The sequence below is a fragment of the Triturus cristatus genome, chromosome 8, assembly GCF_964204655.1.
Source record: "Triturus cristatus chromosome 8, aTriCri1.1, whole genome shotgun sequence".
Classification (NCBI taxonomy): domain Eukaryota; kingdom Metazoa; phylum Chordata; class Amphibia; order Caudata; family Salamandridae; genus Triturus; species Triturus cristatus.
The window spans coordinates 884,918,613-884,944,586 of record NC_140591.1 but is presented as its reverse complement, the minus strand read 5'-3'; the positions used below and the strand labels follow the sequence as shown (position 1 = coordinate 884,944,586).

At 42.1% G+C, this 25,974-nt stretch overlaps 1 protein-coding gene across 2 annotated transcripts in view; it reads right to left on the bottom strand.

Moving 5' to 3' along the window:
- LOC146805219 (pyruvate dehydrogenase (acetyl-transferring) kinase isozyme 3, mitochondrial) overlaps window positions 1-25,974 on the bottom strand; it is a 1,482,095-nt gene that overhangs the window by 1,195,269 nt on the left and 260,852 nt on the right. For both annotated transcript variants that reach the window (XM_085622419.1, XM_085622420.1), the window contains exon 2: window positions 4,078-4,219. In XM_085622419.1, coding sequence (XP_085478545.1) covers window positions 4,078-4,219 — 142 coding nt within the window. The remainder of the gene's footprint in view (window positions 1-4,077; window positions 4,220-25,974) is intronic.

The window sequence follows — 25,974 nt, the reverse complement described above, 5'->3', positions numbered from 1 at the left end:
AAAATCTCTAAAACACCCCAGCCGGATGGTTTCACTGGCGGGTTTTATAACACCTTTGTATATTTATTTATTCCCCCAGCTTACTAAACATTTCAATACTTTTACAAACGTCTCTGGGGTCAGCGCCTCAATGGCAGGGGTTATAATCACTCCTCACCTAAACAAATGAAAGACCCCAAACTCTCTTACTTCTAAAAGTCAATTGCTCTATTCGATAGGGACATTAAAATTGATTTACAAATTTTGGCCATTTGCTTAGAAACCATTCTACCTATATATTCAGATAATATAATATGCTCTCGGCTTTTAAATCATTTACTCTGTCAGTTTATAATCAAAACCCTGCCTTTTTATGTGTGTTGTAATATTTTTGCACCTACTCTGCACTAGAACTATATAAAAGCTAGTTAAGATTTCTTGTGTGTGCCTCTTAGAAGAAAGAGTGAAGGGAACCCACTTAAAAACATACGTCTCTGTAATGTTACGTTTTCAACACCAACTTCCTCTTGCCAAGTGCATTGGGGTTTAGTAGTGCATCACCTGTCTGTTTTACCTACTTTGGTGGTAAGTTAGTATACACATACTTCCATGGGGCCATGACAAATGTAGTGTAGTCAGGATGGCTCTTGCTAAGTAACAAAGTATATATATGTTTGGGGAATATTCCTGGATTTTTTTCTGAGAAGTATACATTTCTCCAAACCAAGAGGGAATACACATTTGTGCACAGGTTCAATACAGTGCAAGAATCCCATATTAAAGTTGGTAGGAGCACAAATACAGTAACAATACGAAATTTAGATCATCTAAATGCTTGTCTGATATGCGAGTGAGACGCCGGAGCGTCAGCTAAGCAACCAAGTTAACACAGAACATGGGTGTGTTCTACATACACGATACCTGTTTTTTAGAGCTGGTGAAACATAAATATTCAAGAGAGCTCAGATATGTTGACTTTATTTTACAAAAAGAAGTGAATGAATGTATTTACTACATATTCATTTAGGGTACAGACCAGAGGGTAGGAGCACACCATACAAGTCATAACAACGTTAATAAAGAGCATCTATCAAAGAATAGCACTGAAATGGATACACTGACTCAGTAGTGAATACTTAGATCATGTCTAGCTGAGCTGGAGACGAAAGAATGAAGTTTAACACCTCTTTGTTTTCTCTTGGGAAAACAACTGACCAACAATTAGGCACATTAATTAAAATTCACATCATTGGTTATCCCTGTGTTAGATGGGGAGCTCACTGCCGTAGCACATCACATTTAGCGGGAGAGGACACCAAGCACTTTGGACACATGCCACTTGGTAAACGCTCAGACTACTCTCACGGAAAAGGCTTAAACGGTATTGTTGAAACTTGAAGTTCCTTTGCTGATTAGTACAGAGTTAGAGGAACGGTTCTACATATCTAATGTGTTCTCTCATATCCCTCATTAATTGATTTACTGAGAAAGGAAAAATAAAATATCTATAAAGCAAGTGCAAATACCGGTGTGAAGGAGAGAATGTGGCCTAACTGCTAGGACAGTCCATTTCAAACTTGGGAAAACGGGTTTGAGTCGAGTGGTTTCTGAGTCAGAGAATCGAAGGTACAGAGAAAGCAAAAAGAGACATTTCTATCAAACAATACTGTGTCGTTATATAGTGCAATAGGCACAGAGTCAATGTCTTTATCGCTGTACAAACAAACGTAGTGGACAATCTTGACAACGGTTGGCCGAGTTAATAACAACCATAATCCAGATAGCACAAAAGTGTACAGGAGGTCATGTGAAAAGACTAAAGAATTTTAGCCAAAAGCAGGAACAGGCAGAGTGAGCCACTTCAGAAACATTTAATGTCTTGAAATTGCACCGCTTTTAAATCAAACTGAAGAAGTCTTATGGGACTGCCTGCCAAGATAACCAACTTATTTGTGATAGGGTGCACAGGTTCTGTCTTTATAGGCAATATATATCATCTCCTTGGCAGAAAAAACCCTGTCTAAAATGAGATATTCCTATTGGTTGTAGACTTTCTATTAACTAATACACACAATAATTACGCAATAATTTTGTCAGGCAATTCGTGGACAATAATATTGTGGTACTGCAACCCTCGCCTCCTTCTCCATATTCAGCACCCGATTCTTAAGGAGTGGACACACTCCTGTGGCCTTGACAGACAGTTGTGTTTTATGCATTTCACTCCTATACCCTGACTTCCCACAGTCTTACCAAAATGAGGAGAAAGGAGGGGCCACAGTGATCCAGAATGTGACTTTGCAAAGGAAGATGCTGGTTTCCCTCTGTTAAGGCAGTTCGAGTTGGCTCGAGAGTTGATGTTTCCTAGATTTGCATTGTTACTCTAAAAAATATGCCAGGGACGTAGTCTGTTGGTCTGAAAGGTGGAATGCCAGTTACAGTAAAAGGACCTTTCAAGGTCCACTCTGTATTCGCTGTAGCTGTCCATGCGTCTAGTTATTCTTCATCAATCAAGACTCAGGATCAGCACTGAGCCTCGTTCCATTCTTGTTGTGGGAAAAGGGATGTATGTCCCTGAGACTAAACGGAGGTAGATCCAGCTCTTCGTCTAGGAAGGCTTTGAGTTATGTCTATCTACTTTTACAGATAAGAGTCCAGCAGGCTACAATTTGCGTGGTTAGAAATCCACATGATGAGGAAAGCAGGAGATGAAGAGCTCCACTATGTATTTGTCAAAAGGGTTTTCGTGTTATGAGCCAGACTTAAATCCTCTGCCCTGGGCCGGGATTTGTCCTGGGTGGTACCTGTTCTAGAGGGTCTTCCTTTGAAACTCTACATACATACATCTCCAGCTCCTCAAAATGAGGTAGATGTTATCTGAACACCACCTAGCTGATCAAGATTATTTAGCTTGCAAGTCCTTGGATCCATGTTTTTATAGATCTATTGATCCTCTTGCATCACCTACAGATCATGCCAAAGATGGCTCCTGCCTTTCACAAAAATAAAGGGATCATTCTACCTGCCTTTTGTTCTAACCCTTCATCTTTGAAGGAAGAGCGCTTCCATACTTTGGATGTTCACAGAACAGCTATCACATGCTGTCCCACACAGAGGATACTGCACAAAAAACACCAGACAGTGTGACAGCAGGTTTGTCAGTTTTGCTTTGGGCCTACAGGGTCTTACGTTGGGCAACCCTAACAAAATCAAAGATTCCCATCGGTCATCTTAATGATATATGACTTATCTGATCAAAAAATAAGCGCTGGGTATTCTAAGTGGCTGTATGAGAGGGATGTCATTGCCTTAGGGCTCAGCTCAAGGGCCTCAACGCAGCTCCACTGATATTCTTGCACCACTATTGTCAGAAGCTTTTGAATTGGGCAACAGGTTTCTGCCACCAATTATTCCCTAATGAATATTTTAGCTCATTCAAGGCACTGAATAAATCATGTATTTTGGCTTTGTGGTAGAACTATTGAAGCATAAGTCAGCTTTTGTGAAATTGCACGCAATGCAAGTACTGGGGCAAACAAACTGATGCAGCAGTAGCATGCCAGTAATCGTTTACTCTAATTCATTTTTTCACGTTCCAACCCTTACCAATAACCATTCACTTTCAAGTCAGGTCTTATGTCTTTGTACGGCGGGGTCTGGGTTGTGAACCTATGGAGTCAAGGTTCCTATTGTAAGCACACTCCTTGGGGAGACGACGAGCTTACCTGTGTCACAATTTGTCTTGTCCCTGAAGGGTTCGGAGGCTTTTTGGGACAAAAATTTACCTTAAACCTTCTTGTCCATTTTTGTATGACTGACACTGTATTCATTTATGTAACGGTTTTAAATAGTGCACAGCACCAACGGCTGTAAGAGAACTTTACATAAATAATGTCATACAAAGTACATAAAACATTTCTTACAAACAATTAGAAGAAAGCGGTTTAGCTAGAACAATAGAATGTAAATGTTACAGAGAACATCGCATATACAAATAACATTTCAGATGCCGAGTGTCTTGAGAAGATCACTTAAATCGAGAGCTTAGGTACGAATTGTTCCTAAAGAAAGATTTCAATAAAATAAGTTCATTCTCACCAACTTTGCACTAGCTTTACGGAAGGTCTCTGCAGTAAGTTATCTGGCAACAAGTTAACTTCTCTCATAGTATTTGCAAGTCGCACTGGAAGCTCCTTTCGCAGAAACAGGTAGGATGTTTTCTCACAAGCATTATCTCGCCCTGTACAGAGAAAAAATGGTTTCATTGTAAAAGATAGGGTAAATCTGAGGCATGCTCCAAAGTCCCATTTCAGCACAGTGTATTGAAATACTGTGAATTCTCAACTTTTTTTTGGGGGGGGCGGCACTTTTAACAATCTAGGATACGGCTGTCAGACTGGAAACACACATTGAAGCACATTTACAACTAACTCCATCATTTTAATGCATCAACGCCTTAAAAACCTTATTCCCTAAGACTAATGAAGATTTTGCAGTCCCTTCTTAGAGTCTTAAAGGAAAAGAAATAACAAATACGTGACATATATATATATAACCCTCCTGATAACGGTAACAAGAGTTTTAAAGTTGTGTCTAGGTGCATAGGATTCAGAAACAACGAATGGGAATGGCTTTTGCTCAGGTTCTGACTGTACCCACTCATTAAAGCTTTATGTTGAGTGTATTTGTTGAGCGTACCATTACCTGTGACAGTATCCTGGCTCTGAGCCGGTGGGTGTGGGTTATAATGTAATGTAACTGAAACAGTGTTATGTATGCTTGGAATCTTCACTGAGTTCCAAGTAGGCTGTTTGTGTGGTAGCATTCTAAACTGAACAGTTGGTTCCTGACCAGAAAGGAAACGCTTGCGTTTCATTGTAGCTTGAATAAACTCACCTCTTTGGAGCTTATACATCACGTGTGAGTATCCTCTCTATGGTGATTTTGGTGATTAGTTTATTTACATGGTGAGGAGCTGGCTAGGAGGGAGCTACAGCGTCTGGTGGTGATCGTTGTTGTGGACCCACCAGGTGGAACAGAAATTATTGGTGGAGGCAAAACAACCGATTCCTGTGGGTTGAATAGGAAGAGTTGCTGTGCTGTTGTCAGGAGCAGTATCAGAGGGTGAATCGTGCCATCTAGAGACTGTGAGGATAACTTGTACTGGAGGCATGAGGGTAGGGTGCAAGACTGCAAGGATACCTGGATACCCTCACGGGTGATTAGCTGCGCAATACAAATCCAGTTTGATTGATACCCTGTGAAGGAGGTGGTAGGGTAGAGAGAGCGTCCATAGGCAGAGCACGAGATGTAGAGGTGCGAGGCAAACTAGTGCACATCTTACACAATGCTGAGCTGTGTGTCTCAGTATGTGTGCCGAGGTGCATGGTGGCCAGCTTGTAAAGCCCACCTAGAGGAAGTGTGTGGCTTGTTGGAGTTGTGAGCGTCCACGGTGATATGCACACCTTGAACTATATAACCGGTTGGATGCTGATCTGCCGATGGAGAACCTATGCAGGATGCTTTGAAAGAAGCCAAAAGTAGATTGGAAGTTAGATTTGCCAGAGAGGAAAATGTAGTCATGTTAAGGTACATGTTTTATTCTCCGCCACAGGAAGAGTCAATTGATGAGTTTGTAGCACAGTGTATGGAAACGAGTACTTGGTTGTGTGGCCTGAACAAATAATGGGTCTACATTTGCCCTCCACTGGGAGCCAAATACCCCATTGTAGCGATTGGCTCCCTCAGGGTAGCGGAGCAGAGCAATCCAAGGCCTACTGAAGGGAGGTGTAGTTGGCTAGTAATCGCCATTTGCTGTCACACAATAATAAACACTAAAATAATTGCCGTCGGTGCTTTTTCTTTTGAAAAAGGAAAAGTACATTTATTAAACATACACTACTCAATACTATGCAGTAATTTACAAATATACTTAAGACTGGTGGAAATATTTTTGACGTCATAGCATAACCACCTCAAAGCCCCTAAAGAGGGTTAAGATCAACAAACCACATGTCAAAAACCATCGTTTTAGGAGTAAATGCTATAATCAAAAATAACCATGGGTGATTGCACTTATTAATGTTAATAAATGCTTTAGTTATGTCCAAACTGGATTAATGCAACAGCCTATATTTTAATATACAGGAAGGGCTTATGAAAAGACTTCAGCTACTGCAGAACGCGGCAGCCAGATTGCTCACCAGCACACCCAAACATGCCTCAATCTCAGCTGAGATTAAAAAGCTCAACTGGCTACCCGTGAAAAAACGCGTATGTTTCAAAGCCCTGTGTGTGGTCCACAAATCCCTCCAAGGATATGGACCCCGTCATCTTAGATTGAATTTCCAGTGGTATGTTCCTAGGAGAACCCTACTGTCTTCTGAAGCAAAACAGGTATCAGTGCCCCTGGTTAAAAAATCAAACTGGGGAGGTAGACGTTTTGTGGTTGGAGCTGCTAAGGCATGGAATGATTTACCGTTTCATCTGAGATGTATAACAAATCATCTGGATTTCAGGAAGGCCCTGAAGACTTGGCTTTTCCAGTCTATTTAAAAACCTACTTTGCCCCGCGCTTAGGCCTCTGTAGGACATCTGATTTCAGCGCCAGGACACCCTAGGGTAACAGCGCGCTTTACAAATGTCATTAACATTAACATAAAGCACATGCACTTTGATCAGTAGCAGGCGCAAAAAATCATAGAAATGTCACTAGACCTGCAGGTCGAGTAACTTGAATAATCTACTCAACCTAACTGTAAAGTACCTGACCTGTGAACTGGAATCAAATTGTGTGATCATTGGAAAATATTTTATTTTACAGACTTGGCTTTTTCTTCATTTTCACATATGAGTGCACCTTCAAATATGTGAGTTCAGCATTTCTGCTGTACAAAACAAAACTCGTTTGAATTTGAATTTATTTCTTCTAAAGCATGCAAATGCCTGTTGGCGTCTTGGCGGCTGGTAAATCCTAAGACAATCTGAGCCATAAGGGATGGAGGTATAGTGGGAAAGAAATCAACCAGGATGTTAGCTGTTTGCAGAAGCTGTATAGATTGGGCTGACTTTTAAGATGACGGAGCAGTCTGTTCCAGAGTTGGCATGTAGAATACACATCGCTACGACTGCCCCACAAAGCGTTCTTAATTTTTAGAACAGAAACTGAATGGAAGGCAACAGATCTCAACAGTCTTTTTGGCCGGTACCACCTACATTTCCTTGTAAGGTATTCTGGTCCTACTCCATACAGGGCTTTGTGTGCCAGTACTGTTTTACTGGGAGCATGTGGAGTTCCACCAGTACTTTTGAAACAGAATTATACTTGGGAAGATTTTGTAGAAGGCAGGCAGCTGCATTCTGCAGCATTTGGAGCTTATTTAATGCCAGTTGTTTAATGCCTAAATAGAGGGCATTATAGTAGTCGATCTTGGATAAAACCAGGGCAATAACAATAGATTTTTGGAGTTAGAAATAAATAAAAGGCAACACCTTCTTCAAGGATCTCAGTACAAAGAAACAAGATGTTGTAGCATGGTGCTGCAGAGGGAGGACTTACTGGGCCTTTGCAAGTTCCCTCTTGCTGCAGATTGGGGAGCTATGGTGATTGAATTGTAGAAGTCAGCCACAGCAGACACGCAGGAGGAGGCGGAGGTCGCTTCAGCGCCAAGAGGGTGCTCCACTCCCACTAACACAACGTCATTAAGGGGGCTGCCTCACTCAATCCTTATATGCCCCGCTGAAGCACGATGTCATCATGCGCTCCACATGCAGTTACTTAGCTGTTGCTGCACTTCAGGGCCTTGGGTCACGGGTGGTTAGCCCCTTTCCCTTAGTCAAGTTATACTGTACTTATTTTGTTGTACCCTCCACCCACCGTTCATTACTACGCAATACCACACATAGTACAGCATCACAATATGCAGTGTTTGAGTTGTGCACTTGCTCACATTTCCTCTCAAGTGATCCAATGTTGTGGATAACCCCACTATACAATATCCGACACAGTGCACTCATGTCATATGTTTGCTGCTGTATCCTCACTTGGCAGTTGTGGTCATTTGAATATTGTTGTACTGTACTGTTAAAACATAAATGCAAAGAAAAAGATTCAAACAAAAAAAAAGAAACAAGATGGTGTTAATGTGTTGATCTAGTCTATGAATGACAGCTCAGTGTCAAATACTATTCCAAGATTCCTAGACTTAGGGACTGGCTTAGGGAGAGAGCCGAGGGCCTGTGGCCACCAAGAATGATTCCAAAATGAGGTCTCCTTCCCATAGAGAAGAACCTACATTTAGTGTGAATTTAACTTCAGACAGTTGCCTGCCATCCAATCAACGATGGCACCCATGCATCTGTTAATCTGAAAGGTGACCTCTACATTACTCGAAACGGACACCATAATTTGGGGTTTGTCAGCATAGGTCACAGTAGCAAGTCCAAAGGAATGAATCAGCTTGGCCAGGGGAGCCACATATATGCTAAAAAGTGTGGAACTAAGTGTTGATCCCTGAGGAACCTCGCAAGGCAGGGAAAAGGATTATAATTAAACTCCTCAAGGACCACAGTCAACCCCCTATCCATCAAAAATTAAGCAAGGCGATCATGTGCCGAGCCAGTGATCCCGATTTCTATCAGATGCTACAGCAATAAAACATGGCTTACCATGTTGAAGGCAGTGGAAAGATCTAGAAGGAGCCCTCCCACCATTGTCCATAATAAGTCTAATCTCTTCAAAAACAGCCACCAGGGCAGTCTCAGTGCTGTAGCCTGACCTAAATCCGAACTGCGCTTCATTAATAAGTCCATTCTCCAGTCCAAGCATCACAAATGCAAATGTGTGTCAAACGTCGATGTGGCAAAGAGAAGGCAACTTTAGAAAAAAGGATCATGTACATGTAAAAATGGCACTAATTCCTACTGGGCCTAACTCGGGAACATGACACCCACTCCTCCTACATATGTTGGGATAAGAAGCTATCAAAAAGCAAACTAATACTACATTAGCATAAAGGAAAATGCTAAAATAGTGTATAGTAGAAGTCGTTTTAAAATTACATTATAATTTAGGCAATTTGCAAGCCCAAAGCATAAAGAAAGCCACATGTATATAAAAATATAAAAGACCTTAAAATAAAGGCAATTTAGAAACAAATATGGAAGTAAAAACAGGCCAAATAAAAGTTTCCACCACACGGAAAGTCAGATGTTTACATGTTGCGAGTGGTAGACGAAACATTGCTGCTTCCAGCGTCTGCAGATGATGTTCCCAGAGGCAAACCTAGGATCAAATCGATAGAGCAAATTTGTTCCCATCCAACCCAACAGCAGCTGTGAGGGAGAAAATACAGCCACCTGATGTTCCATTAAAAACAGAGTTTAGTTCCAAACCACTAGGTGCAGAGGCAACCCAGGGAAGCTCAGAGATCGTGGCCAGCAGCAGAGGTATTCACAAGAGAAAGCTGTACAGATGAGCCTTCAGCGGGTTCACCAGCACATATATGTTCCAAGGTTGAACCAACTGTGATCCCAAGCACAGGTCCAGGGCACACTTGTAAGTGCACAGTCGGTAGTGTAACACAGGCTGTATGCAATGAAGCCATAAAGGCCGGAAAGACAGAAACCAATGCTTATCCAGTTCTTTAAACAGAGGTACGCCAAAGAAATGCACCATGTGTTCACGGCAAAACAGGACTTGAGGCAGTGCCAACTCCATTTAACCTCAAACTGGGAGCAAAAATAATAAAAGGATCAGGACCATTGGAGGACCTCCAAAGATGCTTTCAAGGAAAAAGTGGATGAAGGATGGAATAACTCCAAACACCGTCTGGAAGGTGCTGACCAACCCAGAGCCTATGTTCTTGAAAACCCCCACAATTCCCGTCACGTTAGACTTATTAAAAATACGACGGACCAGCTCCCCAGAATGTCATGGGAAGTTAGTGCGAAGAAGCGTCTGTATCTCTGAAGAGGAGCACCCCACCTGAAGATCAAACATCTCCTTGGCCAATGTTAAGGCCACATCTTTCTGAAAGAATAAGGCTTTCAGTTTGCTCAGGGCATCAAATTGCTTGTTGGTATGATTAATAGAAGGCCACAGCTTACCCCCCATAACTATACAGGCAGGAACAGGACTTGTGTGCAACATGTTACAATGGAAGATACGGTCGCCACATAGGCAACCCCTGGTTTCATTCCACAGCAGGTAACTCCCATTCAAGAGCAGTCTGAAAGTCTGACGTACCAGGCCTGCCGGAGACCCTTTTAAGTGGCAAGAAAGATTTGCCACAGATGCATTGCATGCCCCATGCAACAAAACCTCCTTGCAAATGAGGGACCCACTTAAAGTACTCTTGCAGGGTTCATTGACAAAATACCACCTCCTAAAATATTATGCTCTAAAAATACCAGAACATAAATATCGAAGTCAAAAATATTGTCATCCTATAATTATAATGGGAAGTACAAAATTATCGGAAAAAATATTGTTGTCACTAATATCGAAGTGTATACAATATTTGTTAAATATATAAATTTAAATTGTAAATATTAAATAATAACATTAATATAATAACAATTATATTTTTAATGTTTATTTAAGCAAATCTAACAATTATACTTATTTAAAAAAGTTAAACACACTTCTACATTTATGTTATAATTGTATAATAATATTATATATATTACCTACTGGCGGTCGCCAGTAGGTAGTTATAGTTAGGACCTAGTTTCCATAGGAAGAGCGTTTTTTGTTTTTCCAATAACTTTGGCGCCGGGGGACGAATCTTCGCGAAAGTTTAAAAACTAGTGATCAGCTCCGGTCAGCTCCTGTCTTGAAAGTTTCAGGGTGATTCGCCAAGCGGGGGCCGAGAAAAAAGGGGGGTCCCAAAACGTGTTATCCCCATGTTATTTTCCATAGGAAACTTTAGACACGGCTACAGCCCGAACTGCTGAACGGAATTACACCAAATGTGACAAAAAGGTAGCCCTTGGTTCAGAAAGAGTCCTTTTTGTTAAATGGTGTAAATAAGTTCAGTAGTTGCTGAGAAATTAGAAAAAGAAAAGTTTCGATATCTAGGGCAGCGGTGGATTCGCGAACCCTCCCGACCACGAACTTCACTATGATTGACTGCCAACACTCCAAACCAGGAAGTGTTGGCAGCCATCTTGTGACTCAGAAAACTGTAGAAAAGACGTTAAAAATCAAGAAAAGGGGGCAGGGTAGAAACGCCCTGACCCCCTAGGCCTGCTCAGGGGATCCCACAAGGACCCCCAGGGCCCCAAAAATCATTTTTTCTTTTTATAATTTTGGTGGAAATTGCGATGGGGTCTCGAATCCCGCCGAAATTATAAAAAAATGAAGAGCGGGCTCCCGCGCTTCATTTAAATGAGGCCACCGGGTGGGCCAGGTCCCGGGGGCATTGCCAAATTTATAATTGCGCGGGCCCTCTGCAGGTGCCCTCCAGACCATAGAAGATACGTTAAGCACTAAAAGGGTATTTGTAATTTTAGTACAATAATACCGCTGCACAAGAGCGAAGCGACACCGTAAGCCCATAAAACTAATTTTAACGTCATCGGGGTCTGCGGAGCCGCGAGCAGGCTCGAGTAGGGCATTTGGGCCCCAGTGTGGGGGTTCTGGCCTCATGGGCAGCGCAGATGGAGGAAGTGACTCCGGCCTGCGCCTCGTCGCTCTCATGGTCACCTGGGACTTGCTTACGGATGTTGTGACTGCGTGGGTGGTGGGCTGATGGCAGTCCTGCCTCAGCCGTCTGACTGAAACCGGTGCCAGCGCACGCCCCACCCAGCCCAGTGACGTGTAGATTGCCAAGAGGGAATTTCGCAGAGTTGGCACGAGGCAGCAGCCATCGCCAGGGACTCGCGTCGCATTTGGGCCCCTGAGACTCACTTCGAGTGTTGTGACGTCATAGGCGGGCTTGTAGCTGATGCCCCAGGGCTCAGTAAAAATGCACGGTACCATCCGCCAGAGCACCCTCGCAGGCACCCCACCGCCAGTGAAGGGCGCATGCCCGGAGCGCTGCCAGCAGGCGTCCCATCCGTGAAGATTGCTGGGACCGGTGCCAGCAGCTGCCCCACCCACGGTGAAGGGCAGATAGGTCATCGGGGACAAGTGACCGTGAAATAGAGCATGAACGGCCAACCTCGGTCATATTACAGGCGCCAGGCAACTGACTCACGAAATATGTAACTGACACGGCTTAAAAAATTAAGATAAAAAATGACAACAAAAGGAGATATCGGAGAATATCTGTCAGGGCCTCTTCTTCTCTCTGTCTGCACACACACAGACGTCACATCGTTTCCGGCGCCACCACCTCGTGTGACGTACATAGTGTGGGTAATGGGATGTGCAGTTTGTGTAGATTAAGGGATGTGGGAGTTGTGTGTGTGGGGCCATGTACTGCACAAGATGTGTGGGGAGGCCCATGTGATGTGCGAGTGTCAGAAGATGTACACAGTGTCGAACTGCAAAAACAACAGTTGATGGACAGAGTGCAGAACACAGTGTCAAACTGTACACAGTCTGTGGTTTGTGGCAACAGTGAGGAGTGGGTAGTCTTGTACATTGTGTGTGGGGCCGGGTGATGTGCATGATCGGGGTGATCAGGTGTACACAGTTTTGTAGAAGGTTTGTGGTGATCGGAAGATAAACTGTGCGTGGGGACCAGGAAGTGTACATTTAGTTGCACACATTGTACGGGGATCAATGTATCTATCTGCATGTGTGTGGCGATCCGAGTTGTACATAGAGTCATGGGTACGGGATGAGGAGTTTCTCCCTTAAGAGTGCTTTAAGCATTGCATGTGCAGTGGAGATCAAGATGCAGTCAGGAGTTTAGCTATGTGTGAGAAGCCGGGGTGCAGCGGGCTGTGTGTGAGGCCTTGGTGCCTTTCAATTTCTTCTTGCAGTGTTTACAAGAGGTGCTCAGGACCTTCAAACACTTTGTGTGGGGATCAGACACAAGGCCCGAGGGAAAGTGCAGCTGAGGCCCTCCCCAGTTTTTTCTGCACAACCCTCAGCCCTCCCCTCCCCACCCCTCGCCCGCAGTACCAGCGAATGTCGTGCTGTCGAACACCGGGGCTGCCAGTCATGCCTCTAACTTCCACCACTGTCTACACTTCTGGTCTCTCCTCATGCCACTTTGCAGGTTCCTTATCATCTCTTTCTTTATTTGCAACGATTTCCATAGCTCTCTTCTTCTTTGTATTTCTAGCCTTCCTGAATGAGAGCTGGTGCTCGCCTTGCAGACACCTGCAAAATTAAGCACTGCCTGATCCCGAGGACCTACAGTACAGTCGCAGGGCCGCAGAGCAGGTTGCCACGCAGCTGTGGCAGCTACCCAGGCTGAGCCACGCACACAACGTGCAGGAAAATGACTGGGAGGCACAGGGAGGGGGACTCGGATGAGGACGGCGCGTTGCTGCACCCCCCGCCCCCCTTCCCAGAGCTGAGGCTTCAGGTCAAAACAACCGCAAGCCCCAGGGCCCCTGAGTTGTCAGCGGCAGAAGAGGATCCTCAGAGCCGCTCTAATTGATCCCAGAGAAGCGAAGGCCTGAGCCGTACACCCATGCTGGTACGGAGGGCGGGTAAGGATCAGAAGGGAGAAGAGTGCCAGGACGGTGGGGATGAGGTAAGGGGAGGGGTGGCGAAAAGAATGATGAGGGAGGATCACAAGAGAAAAGAAGGGGGAGGGGAAGAGAAGAAAAGAGAAGGGCAAGGAGGAAAGGAGAGGGGAGGGCGAGGAGAGGAGGGGAAGAGGACAATAGAAGAACAAGTTGTAGAGGGGAGTCAAGAAGATGGGAAAAGATCTGGAGGGGGGTAGGACAAAACATGAGAAGCGTGACAAGGAGGCAAAAGGGGAGAGAACAAAAGCGAAAAGAATGGCAGAGAAGAGGGGATGAGAGCGAGGGAAGGGGAAGAGCGCGGAGGGAAAGGAAGAGGGTAGTAGGGAAAGCTGGCCCAAGGTTAGAGAAGAAAAGTAGTGAGGAATGTGGGAAACGCTGGATAAGCAGACACGTAGGGAGAGTTGCAAAAAAGGGAAACGGATGACCGAAGAAATACACAAGGAGGTCGGAGGAGAGCAGAGAAGGAGAGTTCAGAGGTGCTGGAACAGTTTTCTGACTGAGGTGCTGGCCAGAGGGATCTGCTCTCAAAATTATAGGGGTTCTAAAAATAAATCCGGGTGTTAAAGAATGAGCGAGGACAGCAAATAAGCAACAAAAACATCAACTGGAAAAAGCTTGTGCTTATGAGAGACCAAAGGGTGGAAAAAATGGTGGTCCATAACTTTTTTGTGTTAATGTGGTTCAGTAATCAATTATGACGCATTATTTATGTAGTGTCACATTTTTATTTAAAAAAAAAAAAAAAATAGGTTCTTAAGTAAATAATAAAGAACGAGTCAGAGCGGTATTGTATTGGTTTGTTTTCACAAACTTGCCAGCATGCCACATTTTAAAAGGCTCAATTGACCTCATCTTTTAATATCTGTACATTATAAAAAAGGAGCTGTTTTTTTTAGATTGGGCCCTTTCACATAGTCTTTCATCTTCCATTGATTCGATCAGAACAGTGTTAAAAGTATGTTAGCAAATGCTAACTCTTCGAAGCCACTTAAAGTAAACTTAGATATGCATGAACAAACACACGTGCAGTGGTTTGTTAAAAGCGGTCCTCTGGACTCTGAGTTCCCTTGACCTTTCACTGCACATGAACAAACATAATGCTGCATGAAACCACACCTTCGAAAGGCCTCACTGTTTTCCATTACCTGAATGCCTCCAGATCTTGGGGTGCTGCAGCAGCCCAAGGAAAGGAGATTACAAGTGTAAAGGAGAAAAAAGGGGAAGAGTGAAACTCAGATGAGGGGAAAAGATAAAGCTGAAAGGGAAAGGGTGGGAGTGAAGCAGAGGAGAGTGAGGCAGACGAGGATAGCTGGCGGTGAAGGAAAAAGGGGGAAGGAGGTGTAGGAGAGGAGAGGGAAAACCAAGATGAAAGGGTAGAAAAGGGGAAAGTAGGTACATGGAGAAAATCGGAGAGCAATGCAAAGGCAGCTCAGTGCACGTGCCCTGAATGCAATCTCATATCCTCAGTCCTCAACAACACTCAACAACATACAGAACCACTCAGGGGGTCAGGCTACTTCAGTCCTCAAGGGCATTCAGGACCATGTAGTGCTAAGGGCACCTCAGTCCTCAAGCAACCACAGGGCCTCTCAGTGCACAAGGCACTTGAGTCCTCAAGGACACATAGGACGTCTCAATTCACAGGGCACCTCAGTCCTCAAGGACATGCAGAACCACTCAGTGCACAAGGCACCTCAGTCCCTCTCAATGCTCAGGGCACCTCAGTCCTCAAGTAAATTTAGGACCACTCCGTTTGTGGGGCACCTCAGAAAGCATAAGGACCTCTCAGTACTCAAGGCACCTCAGTTCTCAAGGACACACAGGACCTCTCAATTCACAGGGCACCTCAGTCTTCAAAGACATTAAGGACCACTCCGTGCGTGGGGCACCTCAGTCCTCTGGGACACAAGGGCCTCACAGTAGACAAGGTACCTCAGTCCTAGAGAAACCACAGGACAGCTCAGTGCACAGGGCACCTCACTCCACAGGCACATACAGACCCACTCCGTGTGCAGACCACCTCAGTCCTCGACCACGACACTGAGTAAAATAGCAAATGGTTGGTGATGTTTAAAAGGAAAGAAATGTTAACTGAGGCACCCAAAAGGTGAAGTGGAAGGTTACCGGATGACCCCATGTCATCTAGTTGTTTTCTATTACAAAGTATTGTAATCTAACTTTGGTATAATTAGTTCAACTGAGGTTTACAAGGACTGGAATCCCAGAATGCATTGGGTTTTTAACTGAATGCTTAGGACTGAAACATGGTGTCCCCGATGACATGGAGTTTCCTAGTTAAGCAACCAGGCCAACCAGGGATATCCCAGTCTGATTTTTCACAAAGTTAACCTAGGGGTCATTTAAAGTTGGGTGGCAACTGACTGGTAGTTGTCCTGTACGCCCATTTCTTGGCTCCATGCCCCCATTTGAAGGTGGAGAAAGAGCTGCATGTCTGATGGTGGAGCATCTGTGGCCTGAAACATCCGAACTCTGGTCATCCTCCAGCAAGTATGGTATTTTAAGGCCCACCCTACACAGGACATACTCTCTGATGCCATGTCAGCTGTTTTTCCTGTACACAACTGACATGCTCTAAGACTGGACAGGTAAAAACAATGTCCACCACCCATGCATTAGGAGAAAACTGTCAGGGACATTGTTTTTTGTTTTCTAAAATCAAACTTCTGATTTGAAGTTGGTCTTCAGAAAACAATGGCGACCAAACCACCAAGCTGCCATCGCACCGCTGATCAGCCGGCGTTGCTTGCTTTTTTTCAAATGGACAGTTCAATAGACTTGCTGGTGGAAGCAGTTTTAGCAAAAGAGGCTGCTGACCCAGTGGTCTGCTCTAGATTTGGCGAAGGGCTTGTAGGTTGGCTAGAAGGCTGCTCGTGCAGCATAGCAGTCTACTTGCCAAAGTCCACAGTATGCCCTTATTCTCACTCCTGAAGGCCAGTCTATCGGCATCATAGCAGGCCAGCGATGCTTCTTGGGGGACTGTTTTTCCCCGGTAGTGGTTACAGGATGCCATGGGCCGTGGTGCAGACAAGGAAAATGGCCCCTTTGACTGCTGTTGTGGTACTAAAATACAGCAATTATCAGGGTCCAATTGGCCCCTCAGGACTTTCTGCCCCGGAGCCACTGTACCTGCTGCACCAATGGCAGCTTATGCCCATGTTTCTCCCACTGAACACTTTGGAGGTTGCACTCTTTTACGACAACTCCAAAAAGTCAAAATTCTGTGCAAATCCAGTTATTCAAAAGTTGGAATTATGAGTTGTGCAAACTTTATCACACCTGATAATTATTGGGTGCAATAGAAGTTCACATCCCCGGAATATTAAACTAGCCAAACTTAATGGACGAAAAAGGCCATGTCAACACTAGACTTGCAGATTTTGATGCAGTAAGAACCAAAATCTGCATGTTATTTTCTATTATTACTACTTATTGCACACAATAAATTCCGTAACCTGAACAGCCAGCACTTAAGAAATCTAGTCAAAGCTTTCACCATGCATCATTCTGCATGGAATGTTAGGCTTCTAGTCCCTGGATGGATTGACTTAACAATATCTAGCACAAAGTATTCTTAGCTCCACCATAGGGGACGCCCTCCCGGAAAGAAAACCTCTGACAGAGAGGGCTGCAGACACAGTAAGGTTCTCACTCCAACCACTTTAATAAGGCTTAACATGTTTTGAACTGTCCGTTCTTGTTCACAAGCCAGTAGGAGAGAAACAGCAACTTCACCAGTGGATCGTCTACTATTTAAATAAATGAAATTCCGCCCCAGTGGGCAAGTACTACCGCCCCAGTGGGCGTATGCTTGAAGGCATTCTTGTCTATGTAGTTCCCTCTGGTCAATACTACCACAGTGGGTGTTGCTGTGTATCTCACCATAAAGGTTTCCTAAATCCAACTATGGCAGGTCCAAAATAAGAACACTGAATGCGCTGCTGTATGATGTCCCTCTCTTTGAGCTTTCCGCTCCGTTCAGCGCTGCACCGTGGAGGCGCTGCAGATCCGCTGTGAGGTGGCGGTTCGTCCCCGCGACCTGGGCACGGCCGCTAAAATCCAAACAACAAGGTTACCCTCCATAGGGAACACCCTCCCAGAAAGTAAACTTCTGACAGAGAGGGCTGCAGACACGGTAAGGTTCTCACTCCAACCACTTTAATGAGGCTTAACATGTTTCGAACTGTCCATCGTACAGCAGTGCATTCAGTGTTCTTATTTTGGACCTGCCAAAGTTGTATTTATGAAACGTTTATGGTGAAAAACACGGCAACACCCACTGTGGGAGCATTGACCACAGGGAACTACATGGACCAGAATGCCTTCAAGCATACGCCCACTGGGGCGGTAGTACTTGCCCACTGAGGCAGGATTTCATTTATTTAAATAGTAGACGATCCACTGGTGAAGTTGCTGTTTCTCTCCTACTGGCTTCTGAACAAGAACGGACAGTTCAAAACATGTTCAGCCTCATTAAAGTGGTTGGAGTGAGAACCTTACTGTGTCTGCAGTTCTCCCTGTCAGAGGTTTACTTTCCGGGAGGGCATCCCCCATGGAGGGTAACCTTGTTGTTTGGATATATACATATCTCACTGAAAAAAACTTAGGTTTCAGGGACGTTATAGTTAGAAATTAGCATTTAAAAAACATTTGAAATTCACTGAAAAAACATAGGTTTCAGGGATGTTATAGTTAGTTGGACATTTCTCTCGTACAAAATCATAGAAATTCCGCTGTTAGTTAGTTCAGCTAACTATAACTCGCGCCCCCGCAATGCACTGCTGATTACGTCACATATTACATCATTCATGACATGGTCAGTGACATCACTGATGACATCTGAAATGACATCACTGATGACATCATCCACGTGAAAATCTCATGCACCTCCTCACACTCTAATATAACCTTTGATACACCCACTGTAAAATACAGACTACCATTTTGTAAACCATAGACACACCAATACCAGTTTCTACATACGCACTCAGATTCCTAGGTCTACACACACATCCACTCATTTACCCATACAATCACTCATAAATGCAGTTACTCATCAATACGACACTATCATATGCACTCATAAACCCATACAGACACTCACACACCGCCACTCATCCATGGAGTTACTCACACACCTAGTCAGTCATGCAAAGAATCAATCACACTCCCATTTACTCACCTATACAGTTATACACACACCACCTCACTTATTCATACAGATACTAACGCATACTTACTCTCTTATATAATCACTGATACAAGTACACACTCATCCATACAGCCACTCTCACAATCACTCACTCACATATAGTTATTTATATACACAATCACTCACATATACTGCCTTTTACATATGTAGTTACTCACACATGTACCACTGAGACATCCATTCACTCACCAACACACCCATACACCCACTCACCCACCCATACAGCTGTTTCCACATGCACTCTTGAACCCATACACCCAGTGTATCAACCACTCACACATCTATGCACAGAGTCACACACCTCCCACCCACACACACACACACTCAGTCTCCCATACAAATACTCAGGCAAACAATCAATAACCCATATAGACACTCATGTAGCTACTGACCAACCCATGTAGTAGCTTACACAACAGACAGACTGATACAGTCATTCACACCATTTAGTCACTAACCCATGTATTCAGTAAGACATGTTTAATCACTCACTTGTACAGTCAGTCACACACCTGCTAAATCCTCCATCCAGACACTTATACACCCACTCATTCTTCAATACACCTTGGCATATATATATAAAACATATTTAAACTTTACAGAAACACACAGTCACTGGATGATGTCATCAGTGATGTCATTTGCGATGTCATCAGTGATGTCACTAACCATGTCATGATTGATGTAATATGTGACGTCATCAGCATTGCATTGCGGGGGTGCGAGTTATAGTTAGCTGAACTAACTATAACGGCGGAATTTCTATGGTTTTATGCGAGAGAAATGTCCAACTAACCAGAACAGCCCTGAAATCTATGTTTTTTTCAGTGAATATATATATATATATATTATCTACTGGCGGTCGCCAGTAGATAGTTATAGTTACAACCTAGTTTCCATAGGAAATCTCAAAATTCTATTTTGAATAACTTTGACGCCGGCTGACGAATCCTCGCAAAATTTTCAAAACTAATGGGGCGCTCCGCTCAGAGCCTACCCTGAAAGTCTCGGGGTGATTCGTCAAGCGGGGGCCGAGAAAAAGGGGGGGGGTCCCAAAACACGTTTTCCCCATGCATTTTTCCATAGGACCTTTAGACACAGCTACAGAATTACTTGAAATTTGGCAGAGAGGTAGCCATAAGGTCAAGGAAGTGCCTTTTGCAGGTCTGGTGTAAATCTGTTCAGTATTTCCTGAGAAAATAGCATTTAAAAGCATATCAATATCTATACACGCGCACCGTGCACGCACCCTGCCGTGCGCGAGCGCAATTCTGATTGGTTGTTAGATGTCGGTAAACATTCGAATCGGTCGAAACCAGGAAGTGTCGGCCGCCATTTTGTCTCTCGCAGTCTGAGGGGGTGAAAAAAAAAGGTGGAGAACGTGAAAAGGGGGCAGAGTGCACAGTTCCTGACCCCCTAGCCCTGGTCAGGGGGTCATAGAAGGACCCCCAAGGGTGAAAACATTTTTTTTTTATTTTTTAAAGTCGCGAGGTGCGGGCACGGAGCGCGCACGCCGAACCGTGGGTGCTCGGTGCGCAGTGCACCGAGTGCCCAGAGAGCGCGCACGGTGCGTGAAGCGCACCGTGCGCGCACGGTGCTCGCACGGTGAAAAACCTGAAATTTTTTTTTTATAAATACATAACTTAGCATTTAAAAAACCGTACAAATTCACTGAAAAAAACATAGGTTTCACACACGTTATAGTTACGAATTAGCATTTAAAAAACCTTGCAAATTCACTTAAAAAACCATAGGTTTCACACATGCTATAGTTAGCTGGACATTTCACTCGTAAAAAAACAATGAAATTCCCCCGTTATAGTTAGTGCAGGCAACTATAACTCACGCGACCGCAATCCTCTGCTGATGACGTCAGATATTACATCACTGATGACATATGTGTCTTTATGAAAAATAAATATTTGTAATATATGTATAGCTAAAGATTAATGGAAGAAGACATGGGTAAATAAGTGTCTAAATACAGTGATGTAATATCTGACGTCATCAGCAGAGGATTGCGGTCGCGTGAGTTATAGTTGCCTGCACTAACTATAACGGGGGAATTTCATTGGTTTTTTACGAGTGAAATGTCCAGCTAACTATAACATGTGTGAAACCTATGGTTTTTTAAGTGAATTTGCAAGGTTTTTTAAATGCTAATTCGTAACTATAACGTGTGTGAAACCTATGGTTTTTCAGTGAATATATATATACACAGAAATTCGTATTTAAAGCACTTTTTTTGGTAGGGTGTTTTTAACATTAGATTATTTCTTGTTTATCGCTACTATTATTAAAGCACTTTATAGATATTGCATATTCTATAGAAGATGGAATTAACAGAATAGAAAAAATTAAAAATTAATATTTAGATTACAACCTTTTGGTATATTTAGGATACTATAAAAACAGTTGGGATATTTGTACTGCGGTTTAAATATAGGTGGACATTCAGAGACATATTGATAATAGCAAATTGCATTGATGCAGTTAGATTATTTTTGCCATAGCTAAAACAAAATGACAATGTTTACAAAGATAAGAGTGATTAATTATTCCTTTTTTGCATATTTGCACACGAAGTGATTGTTTTTTGCACAATTATTTTAAAATCATATTTATTGATATATATATATTTTTATCATAAATGTTTTAGCTGACCATTCTGAAATAATAATATATACAAATTTATATGGGTATTTTTATTCTTCAAATGTCTCTATTTTATGTCCAAAGCATTGTGCAGCCAAAAAACGATTTGTATTTTCACATGATTGTTAAGAAAAGCAATGTATATTTACAAAGTCCAAAACAAACAAACAAAAAAAAAAAAAAAAAAAATACCGGTTGTTTTTTATAATATTTCTTCTATGTCTATGCAATTGTGATTGACCAATGGGTGGACACGTAGCATTTGAAAAAGTTGGCAGACATTTGCTTTCTCGTGTGATCAAGGGCACAGGGTGCTCGAAACGCGTCGCAGAGGGAGTTAATAAATTACATCAACTGCCTACCTGTTTGGGTCCGTCTTTCTCTGTTCGCCGCAAAAGGAAGTACGAGAAGTTTTGGAGCATATATATATATATATATACACACCGATTAATATTTTATTAAAGACATTTTAATTATAAATTAAAAAAGTAAACCAAGAAAATTCTATTTACCCAAAATATTTAACACAAAAGCAATATTTATAAATGTTATCATTTCAATTAAACAAAAATATAATATAAATTGTAAGAATATAAAATAAACTATACAATTTTACATTTAGTACATATACTATTCCCACTACGACTAATACAAAAGTAGGCAAAGTGTTAGACTGAGTAGGGATAAAATTGACTACTCCCACTTCGCACAATGCAACTGTAGAAAAAGTGTTACATTACACAGGGGTAAAATGTACTATTCCCACTCCCTTCAGTCTTAACAGTAGGGTAATTCTTACATTGCGGAGGGGTATATTTTACTTTTCTCACTACAGTCAGTGCAACAGTAGGGAAATGTTTTGGATAGCAGAGGGATAAAATTTACTATTCCCACTCCAGGCAATGTAACAGCAGGGAAAGTACTACATTGCGAAGGGGTAAAATTACTATTCCCACTCCAGCCAATGCAAGAGTAGAGAAAGTGTTGGATTGCGGAGGGGTAAAATGTTCTATTCCCACTCCAGTCAGTGGAACATCAGAAAAAATCTAATTCACTTCAACATAATAAAATATTTTCAAAAAACATAGTAAACAATTAAACAAATAAATATGTTAAAAAAAGAAATATAATTTAAAAAGATAAATAAATACGTATCACAATATTACATACATATCAAACATTACTACAAATATTATAATTAAAACACAAAACAAAGGGGCTCATTAGGATGGTGGAACGATCACCACCGCCGGGCCGGCGGTGGCGATCGTACCGCCATCGAAATGAGATTTACCCACCGCCCTATTAGGATGGCGGTGGGTATCGCTGCGGACGCAAAGTCCATCTACCGCCTTACCTCCCGTGGCAATCGTAACGATTGCCTGGCGGGTGAAACAGGGCCACTAATATGGTGGCGGTGCCTAGCAGGCACCGTCCACTATATTAGGTTGTGGGAACTGAAAGCCCTTTCCATGGCGGCATCGTCGCCATGGAAAGGCTGACAGGGATTGGTTTTGGGGGGTCGTTGCGGACCCCCCTTGTGTCTGGGGGAGGTGGGGTGCACTTGGGGAGTACCATTGGGTACCTATGGTACCCCCTTACATTTCAATGCACCAAGTGTCAGGCACCGTGTGGTGCCTGCCATGTGGTGCAGTGAAATGCCAGACATGTGATTTTAACATCGCGGCAGGTACTGCTGTCAGCAGCACCTGCCACAATGTTAAATTGCAGAATGTGACCGCCATGGTGATGGTCGCATCCTAATTCGTGGTGCGGGACCGCCACATGTCTGGCGGCCTGTCCCAACACCCCGGGGATGGCGGGCGGACTAAGGTCCACCCGCCATTCTAATGAGCCCCAATATTTTCAAAATAATAACTAATAAATACAATAGTATTCACATTTAAAAAACACAATTAACACAGAATAGATAAAAATTAAAATGTATTACTTAAGTAACTTTCAACCCTATACTTTAACAGTACACAACATATATCTAAAAGTCTTTATTAAAATAATATTATGTACACAGGTTAAATAATTACATATTAGTTACAATATTAATAATTATTTATTACTAAAATAATTGTAGTTAACTACCATTCACCCTTTACCCATAAAAATAAATCAACACACACCAAATATATCAATTTAGAAATTATTCTTTTCATCATTTTCATAATGGAATCTAAATTAAACATCTACAACTAATAAGTAATAATACATTATTAATATTTAATTAGCTTCCCACAATTTACTCCTACTAATGCAACCGACCCCAAATATATAATACAAAAAAATATATATTTACATATTTTACATTATTTATCATTTCTATAATTTGTTATAAATTACATTTATTATTATTTTTTTAACAAACTTTATTAAAGTTTTTCAGATTTACATACAAACTTCTAAATACTCATCAGGACATATTAGTACCACTGCGGTTCACCGTCGTGTGCACTGCTAGCGCATACAGTTCAACATTGAAATGTGCATAGTTCTTTAACAACACCACGTTGCAGTATATATATCCTCTGACAGTATATATCCTGTTCTGTGTCGTACACTCACAGTGTGAAATTTTAAATAAACACAAAACAACTCCCCTGGATCCCTCCCGCCACCCCCCTCCCGCAGTTATCTAACTGGGAACACCATCTGTAGCCACATATCAGTGAGAGTAATACATTGACATTTCGCAAATAGACATGCTCGAGACCCAGGGCATGCAGCACACTACAACTTTATTATTTAGTATAATTACTTTCTTACACACCTTTACATATACAAAAACAATAACACACACCCCAAAAAATAATTTAGAAGGCGATTACAATGCGGCTTGTTAAGGCTCTGACCTATGGTCGGAGCCTTTAAGGCTGCATTGTAATAAGCTGTCTGGTTTCCTTTCCGACCTCCTCATTACGATGGAGGTGGTCGGAAAGGAAACCAAATGGTCATTCTGGCTGGCTTCTGACAGGCTCGGAGAGCCCGTCCGCCATTTGGAAGCCGGGTAGTAATCTCAAGGGCGGGCCTTTTCGCCCTTGAGATTATGAGGACTGTTTCCGACATGGTTCCCATGCAAGTCTGTCCGACATGGTAACCATGTCAAAAGCGTGTTTAGGGGCCCCCAGCAGGGCCCCCTTGGGTGAACAGCCTCCTGTTGGATTCCTGCACGCTGTGGCAGGCACCTTGAGGGATGAACAGCACCTCCAATTTCACTATGGGAGCATGCATTACGGCCTGGTATGCCTATAATGCATGCTCCCATAGAGAAATATAGGAATGAGACCGAACATTGTTCGGTCACATCCTAATGGGGCGGTCGGGACCGCCGACTGAGTGTTGGTCGGTCCCATGACTGAGTCGGTGTTGGTAGGAAGTGATTCCGCCCAACACTGTAATGACCCCCTTAATATATTACACAATTTACATAATCATTTTTCATTGAATTAAAAAAAAAGTAAAATTATTACCAAAAAATGATTGAATTATAATTTAGTTACAGCCCACTCTATACTCTTACAAAACCCACTCCTAAAATTTAACATAACAAAAAATTATTTACACAGTTAACATAAGTCAATTAAATAATAAATATCAATTAAAACTTAATTAAAATTAATTTTCTTCCCACCCTATAACCCTACAAAACCCACACCTAAAATGTAAAATTAATTGCATGATGAACATAATTCATTATCGATTTACTATTCATTAAAATCGATTTTTTCATTAATTATAATTAATATACTTCCCACCTTGTACCCCTATAAACTCCACAGCCTAGACATGAAATTTAACTTCAAAAAAATGTATTGCACAATTAACATAATCAATTAAATAATTAATATTAATTAAAAACTCATTTTTAAATTATAATAATTATTTTACTTCTCACCTTGTACCTCTATAAACTCCACAACCCAGACCTGAAATTTAACTTAAATATTTTTATTGCACAATTAACATAATTATCAATTAAATAATATTACATAAAAACGAAATATTAATTAATTATAATGTAATGACTTCCCACTCTGTACCCCTATAAACTCAACACGCACCTAACATTGAACTTAAAAATATTAATTAAAATATTAACAGAATTATCAATTAAATAATGAATACTAATTAAGAACTATTAATTAATTATAATTAAATTACTACCCACCCTGTACCCCTATAAACCCACAACCCGCTACAGTACTAAAAAAAATAAAAAATAAAAAGAAATCACAAAAATGTATGACATTTAATTGAATAACTACTAAAAATGTTACAATATTAAAAAACAAACAATTATAAAAAAATCAAAAATACATTTAAATTATATACTAAAATGCATAACAATAATTAACAAGTATTTGCAATGCAATAGGCCTTGTATTGGAGAGTGTTTGAGCTATTGGCACTGTAAATGACAATCCCTTTTATGTGTATTAAAAACCTGC